Source organism: Micromesistius poutassou, assembly GCF_964030765.1.
Source record: "Micromesistius poutassou genome assembly, chromosome: 14".
Taxonomy (NCBI): Eukaryota; Metazoa; Chordata; class Actinopteri; order Gadiformes; family Gadidae; genus Micromesistius; species Micromesistius poutassou.
The window spans coordinates 12,503,303-12,510,603 of record NC_140284.1 but is presented as its reverse complement, the minus strand read 5'-3'; the positions used below and the strand labels follow the sequence as shown (position 1 = coordinate 12,510,603).

Here is a 7,301-nt window from a genome sequence, read left to right as displayed (position 1 = left end):
ATTACAAATTGTGGCTAGATGGCAAGAATTTTAAAGCTGTAGATCAACCTAGAGCTTGGTCTTTGCCAAAGCAATTTGTGTAATTAAAATAAATTATTTTTATTTCCAGAAAAACCGAGCCCTCCACCAAAGCTGGGTGTGACTGATGTGTCCAAGGAAAGTGTATCTCTTATCTGGGCTAAACCAGAGCAGGATGGAGGCAGCAGGGTTACCAGCTATCTGGTGGAAGCTCTGGAGAAGGGCCAGGAGAAATGGGTCAAATGTGGTGTGACCAAGTTCATCCACTTCACTGTGTCTGGTCTTAGAGAGAATGCAGAGTACTTCTTCAGAGTCAGAGCTGAAAACCATGCTGGCTTCAGTGATATCAAAGACATGATGACACCTGTGATGGTCAAAGACCAATTTGGTAGGTCTAAATTCAACTGTTTAGTCTAGCCAGATCAAAACGATTGTACACATTTTACACAGATTATTACTAATTTTGCTGATTTTCTCCCTAGAATCTCCTGAGCTCATTATGAAGGACTTCCCACACAACACAGTGTACGTCCACGCTAGGTCTACCCTAAAGTGTGAGATACCACTTACCGGCAGACCACTTCCAAAGGTCAGCCTGTCCAAGAACAATGTAATCCTCAAGTCCACCATGAGGTTCAACTCTGAGGTCACTCCTGACAGCATCAAAATCACCCTGAGGGAGAGTATAGCCGGAGACTCTGGACGCTATGACATCACAGCCTCCAACTCCAGTGGAACTACAAAGACTTTCCTGAACATTGTAGTTCTGGACCGCCCCAGTGCTCCACTTGGACCAGTGGAGGTCTCAGATGTCACAGAGGACAGTGTGGGCCTTCACTGGTCCCCCCCAGACTATGATGGCGGCAGCCCTATTACCAACTACATCATCCTGAAGAGAGAAACAACCGCTGCTAACTGGATAGAGGTCTCCTCTGCAGTGGCCCGCTGCACAATGAAGATCATGAAGCTAACCACCGGTCTGGAGTATCAATTCAGAATCAGAGCTGAGAACAGATATGGAATCAGCGAGCACCTGGACTCAACGGCCGTCTCTGTCAGCCTTCCCTACAGTAAGCTTTTTTTTTCTGGTGGCTATTCTCTATATCACAATGTCTTTCTCTTCCTCTTTGATTTATGTAATTTATAATTTGTTCAACTTTGCTACAGCCTTCCCAGATGCTCCATCCACTCCAGAAATCACTGGTGTCACTAGAGAGGCCATCACTGTGGCCTGGAAGGAGCCCAAGTCTGATGGTGGCAGCCATGTGTTTGGTTACCACCTCCAGATGAAGGACAGGAACAGCATTCTGTGGCAAAAGGTCAACAAGACAGTAATTCGTGCAACACACTGCAAGGTTACCAACATCAACGCAGGGCTCATCTATGAGTTCAAGGTCGCTGCAGAGAACGCCGCAGGAGTCGGCCCCATCAGCAAGATCTCTGATGCTGTGCTGGCCATCGACGCGTGTGGTGAGTGGTGGTCTGGTGCTAAGTCTATCCCAACATCAAACATAAAGGTATACTATATTGTGTTTAATCATGGTCATCTGTCTGTTTCTCCAGAGCCTCCCATCAATTTACGCATCAGTGACATCACAAAACAATCCATCAGCCTGGCCTGGAAGAAACCAAACTATGACGGTGGCTCCAAGATCACCGGTTACATGATAGAGAAGAGAGAGGATGCGAACAAACGATGGACGAAGGCCAACCTGACTAACATCTCAGATACACGCTACACTGTCACTGGTTTGACCCAGGACCAGACCTATGAGTTCAGAGTGATGGCCAAGAACGCAGTGGGCTCCATCAGTAATCCATCCTCCATTGCTGGACCCGTCACCTGCGTTGACACCTATGGTTGGTTGAACTGAACGGAAAGACTAAATGTTTCGCTTTTCTTCCACAACTTCATCCCTATATATATATGTATATATATTTAATCTGTATATACGTATATAGATGATATATAAATATATATTTTATTTATATATATTGTATTAATATATATTAGTATTATATTATAAAATAATATTATATTTACTCAAAGAGCACACAATGGTAACATTCTCCCAAATGATCTTCCAGGTGCTCCAGAGATTGAAGTGTCACAAGAGTACCTGAGCGAGGTGAGGTACAGTGCCGAGTCTGCTGTGGAGCTCAAGTTCAACATCACTGCTAAGCCCACTCCCACTATAGAGTGGTCCAAGGATGGCAAAGAGCTGAAGCCTAGTGCCCAGCTCTCCTTCAAGCACACTGCTGAGTCCACCAGTCTGTTCCTGAGAGACACCACTCGTCTCAACTCTGGTTCCTATGAAGTCAAGGTCAAGAACTCTCTTGGGTCAGCCTATGCCACTGTTAGGCTGCTTATTCAAGGTATTTAAACATTATGATTATGTTCATCTTGATCATCTTAATAATACTTCAATGTGGCATGATGTGCAAATGATCTGTTAATGAATTAGTCAAATGACTTGAATATTGGACTGAATTAAATGTAGCCATCCATTTAGAGTCAATGTAAGAACAGAAGGGAACAGGTTGATAGCTTTGTGTTTTTGTTCCTCCAGACAAGCCTGGTCCTCCTTCTGGAGAGATCCAGTTGAAGAAGGTGACGGCCGACAACATCACCATCATGTGGGCCCCGCCTTCTGACGAGGGAGGCGCCATGGTGACCCACTACATCGTGGAGAAGCGGGAGACCAGCAGGATCATGTGGTCCATCATCTCAGAGAAGCTGGTGGACTGCATCGTCAACGTGCCAAGACTCATCAAGGACAACGAGTACATCTTCAGGGTCAGAGGAGTCAACAAGTATGGAGTCGGAGATCCGCTTGAGTCTGAACCGGTCATCGCCAGGAATGCTTTTGGTACATTGTGAAAGATACAGACTATCATAAACAGGCAATTGCCCATCATTTTTGTGGTTTATATTGTACGCCTTTAACAAAATATATTATGTACTTTAGTTCCTCCCAGTGAGCCATCCAAACCTAAGGTGACGATGATTACCAAATCCACCATGACCGTTATTTGGGAGAGGCCAGCAATAGATGGAGGCAGCGACATTGATGGCTACTATTTGGAGAAGAGAGAGAAGAAGAGCCTGCAGTGGTTCAAGGTCAGTATCGATCATTTGGTCGCATGCCCTGCTGAGACCCAGCAGACTTCCACTAACAGATGTTTGTTCCCAGGTGGTGAAGGGCACTATCAGAGACACCAGGCAGAAGGTGGGCAGCCTGGTGGAGAACCATGAGTACCAGTACAGAGTATGTGCTGTCAACAAGGCTGGGGCAGGAAACTACTCAGAGGACTCTGATCTCTACAAGGCCTACGACCCTATCGGTATGTCCAACACAGCTCTGCCAGCACCACCACCCTGACCCTACACCTTTGAATTGTAGGTATTTGATGTATTCCAAAGCCATCATAACATCATTTATCTGTTATTCAGACCTCCCTGGGGAGCCTTCCAAACTGAGTGTGATGGACTCCACTAAGACCTCCATCACTCTGGGCTGGGAGAAGCCGGTGTACGATGGAGGCAGTGAGATTACACACTATGTTGTGGACCAGATGAACACTGAAGAAAGAGAATGGGTGACCATCAGCTCCCAAGGAGAGGTCAGGACCTGTGAATACGTGGCGTCCCACCTCAAACCTGGAACATACTACTTCTTCCGCGTCGCTGCCGTTAACTGCAAGGGCAAAGGAGAAGACATCAAGATGTACTCACCTATACAGGCCAAAGATATCCTGGGTTGGTATTAATGCACATCTTTATGGCTTGGATAATACGACGGCCAGGCATATGATAGCTAAGGGAAATATCATGTTTATAGGTTATATGTGATTTATAATCATTTAGGGTTGCCTTGACTCAAGATTTTTCATTGTCTAATGAAAAATTATCGTCAAATCCTACATCTTATATTTTGTAATATATGCGGTTCAATGAATGATGACTTTTGTTTGGTTTAAATGCTTGTCTAAAGGCGAGGTTTTGCTTTTAATGAAAAGCAAAACATAACAGAGCCAATTGCACACAGAAGACTGAGTCAGCTAAAAACAAATTATACAACTTATAGGCTTCTCTGTCTAGAATCCAAGCAATGCTTTGGTATCCCACTTTCAGCACCCCCATCCTCCCAATGGAATTTCCTGCTCCACACTATTTTTTTTGACACAAATATTTGACTATTAATGAAGAAATCAAATAAATGTCTTTCTATAGAAGAAACACCCTTAAAATAATAATATACATTTTGTATTCATTCAGTATTCATATCATTGCTTTATTGACTTTGGGATGTCTGTGTGCTGTACAGAGGAGGCTGACATGGATCTAGATGTTCCCATGACAACCCAGTACATCGCAAAGGCTGGTCGTGACGTGGAGGTGTTCATCCCGCTGAAGGGACGCCCATCCCCTAATGTCACCTGGCGCCGTGATGACCGCAACATGGCTGGTGATAACCGCTACACCATCAACAGCTCTGAACGTGCGACCACCCTCCTCATCCCCAAGGTGACGCGTGACGACTGTGGCAAGTACCTGCTGGAGATTGAAAACGGTGTTGGAGAACCCAAGATCATCTCCATCTCCCTCAAGGTCCTGGACAGTCCGTCCACTTGCCAGAAACTGATAATCAAGAACGTGACAAGAGGAAGACTGAGCCTCAGCTGGGAGGCTCCTCTGATCGATGGAGGCTCTCCCGTTACCAATTACATCGTTGAGAAAAAGGCATCCACAATGAAGGCCTACCAGGTGGTGTCTGCCGAGTGTGCCAACACTTCCTACAAGGTGACAGATCTGGAGGAGGATCTGGCCTATTTCTTCAGAGTATCAGCTGAAAACGAACATGGCATTGGGGACACCTGTGAGACATCTGAGCCCGTTAGAGCTACAGAGACCCCCGGCGCTGTCAAAGACCTGGTCATGTTGGATTCCACTAAGGCCTCTGTCACTCTGCAGTGGACCAGGCCTGACCATGATGGAGGCAGCCACATCTCAGACTACATTATTGAGAAAAGAACCAAGGAGGATCCCAACTGGACTCTTGGTGCAAGCTGCAAGCGCTGCAGCTGTGAGGTGACAGGACTAAAGGAGAATGCCATCATGGACTTCAGGGTATTTGCCAAGAATGAGAAGGGCAACAGTGATTTCTCCCAGATTAGCTCCATCACGGTCATGGACTTCATAATCCCACCAGAAGCAAACCTTATTGACTATCCCAACGGAGACCTGGCGGTCCGTATTGGACAGAACATCCACATTGAGCTGCCCTTCAAGGGAAAACCAAGTCCTATGATCAGCTGGATGAAGGACAATGTGCCTCTGAAGGAGAGTGAGAAAGTTCGCTTTAGGACCACAGACAACAAGACATCTGTTACAGTCAGAGGAGCCAAAAAGGAGCACGCCGGCCAGTATACACTGGTTCTAGATAACAGAGCACTGAAGAACTACTTTGACATTAATGTCATCACTCTGGGAGTCCCCTCTGTGCCTGTGGGTCCCATCCGTTTTGATGAAATCAAAGCCCAACACATCATCATCTCCTGGGATGAACCAAAGGAGAACGGGGGTGGTGAGATCACCTGCTACATTGTAGAAAAGCGAGAGACATCCCATGCCAACTGGAAAATGGTATGCTCCAGTGTGGTCAGGACAAGCTTCAAGATCCCAAACCTGGTGAAGGGAACAGAGTACCAGTTTAGAGTCCGTGCTGAGAATAAGTATGGTGTCAGCGTGGCACTGAACTCCTCTAATATCATTGCCCAACACCAGTACAAACCCCCGGGCGCTCCAGGTAAGCCTGTTGCCTACAATGTGACCAGTGACGGTATGACAATACAATGGGAGGCCCCTGGCTTCGACGGAGGCTCTCCCATCATGGGGTACCATGTTGAGAAGAAGGACAGGAACAGTCTTCTGTGGCAGAAGGTCAACTCCAGCATCATCTCCAACAGAGAATACAGAATCATTGGCCTGGTTGAAGGTCTGGAGTACTCTTTCAGAATTTATGCTGAGAATAACGCCGGCCTCAGCCCTGTTAGTGAACAGAGCAAGCACCGCCTGGCAATCTCTCCTGTTGGTGAGTCAACTCATTGCATTTAAAACACCAACCTAATTCCAATATATTACATTATTTAAATCATCTGAATGATCCATGAAATGCAATAAAAACTCCTTTTGCATCTCTTAGATCCACCTGGAACTCCGAACTGCATAGATGTGACCAGAGACTCGGTGACACTGCAGTGGGACGTTCCCAAGAGGGACGGAGGCAGTAAGATCGTGGGCTACAGTGTAGAGCGACGCCAAGGCAGGGCCAAGTGGCTGCGCTGTAACTTCACTGACGTCAGTGAGACGCAGTTCACCGTCACCAGCCTTTCTGCTGGAGATCGCTATGAGTTCAGAGTGATCGCCCGCAATGCTGTGGGCACAGTGAGCCCTCCTTCCAACTCCTCTGGATACATCATGACCAAGGACGAAAGCAGTATGTCTATTCTTCTGATTTGACACACACACCACACATGTATAAGCTCATGTATTTATATCAATGTAAATAACTCTTATATAATCTTATCCTAATCAGCCTTAGTCAGAGGAATCACAATAGTTGACAGCTTTTATGTTCTATATGTTGATGTTAACTTGCTGCTGACGTGTTATCTGCGTATCCAGTCACTCCAGAGATCGAGTGGTCTGCTGACCAGGCTTCGACCCTGAGAGCCGGAGAGAACATCAAACTGAGCTGCAGCATCATCGGAAGGCCCGTTCCCCAGGTGATCTGGTACAAAGACGGCAAGGAGATCGACAAGAGAACCATGATTGACATGGAGATTGCTACCAACATTGGCTCCAGCAGTCTCTTTGTTCGTGACGCAGACAGGAACCACCGTGGCATCTACAGTGTGGAGGCCAAGAACAGCTCAGGCACCAAGAGAGCTGACGTGAATGTCAGGGTTCAAGGTTGGTAAACCTATTCTTTCTGGTAAAACTGATTGGTACGTTTGGTGAACCCTGTTGGTACTATTGGTAAACCCTGTTGGTACTATTGGTAAACCTGGTTGGTACTATTGGTTAACCCTGTTGGTACTATTGGTTGGTAGTGTTGATAAACCCAGTTGGTAGTGTTGGTAAACCCTGTTGGTAGTTTTGGTAAACCCTGTTGGTAGTGTTGGTAAACCTGGTTGGTAGTTTTGGTAAACCCTGTTGGTAGTGTTGGTAAACCTGGTTGGTCCTAGACTATTGTTTCATTTGTGATGGTGAGGTTGAG

At 46.3% G+C, this 7,301-nt stretch overlaps 1 protein-coding gene across 3 annotated transcripts in view; it reads left to right on the top strand.

Moving 5' to 3' along the window:
• ttn.2 (titin, tandem duplicate 2) overlaps nucleotides 1-7,301 on the top strand; it is a 192,346-nt gene that overhangs the window by 158,916 nt on the left and 26,129 nt on the right. For all 3 annotated transcript variants that reach the window (XM_084478397.1, XM_084478396.1, XM_084478398.1), the window contains 12 exons: nucleotides 110-406; nucleotides 501-1,088; nucleotides 1,186-1,488; nucleotides 1,582-1,878; nucleotides 2,107-2,394; nucleotides 2,589-2,888; nucleotides 2,988-3,139; nucleotides 3,213-3,363; nucleotides 3,473-3,778; nucleotides 4,347-6,113; nucleotides 6,225-6,518; nucleotides 6,707-6,994. In XM_084478397.1, the coding sequence (XP_084334523.1) occupies nucleotides 110-406; nucleotides 501-1,088; nucleotides 1,186-1,488; nucleotides 1,582-1,878; nucleotides 2,107-2,394; nucleotides 2,589-2,888; nucleotides 2,988-3,139; nucleotides 3,213-3,363; nucleotides 3,473-3,778; nucleotides 4,347-6,113; nucleotides 6,225-6,518; nucleotides 6,707-6,994 (5,031 nt within the window). The remainder of the gene's footprint in view (nucleotides 1-109; nucleotides 407-500; nucleotides 1,089-1,185; nucleotides 1,489-1,581; nucleotides 1,879-2,106; nucleotides 2,395-2,588; nucleotides 2,889-2,987; nucleotides 3,140-3,212; nucleotides 3,364-3,472; nucleotides 3,779-4,346; nucleotides 6,114-6,224; nucleotides 6,519-6,706; nucleotides 6,995-7,301) is intronic.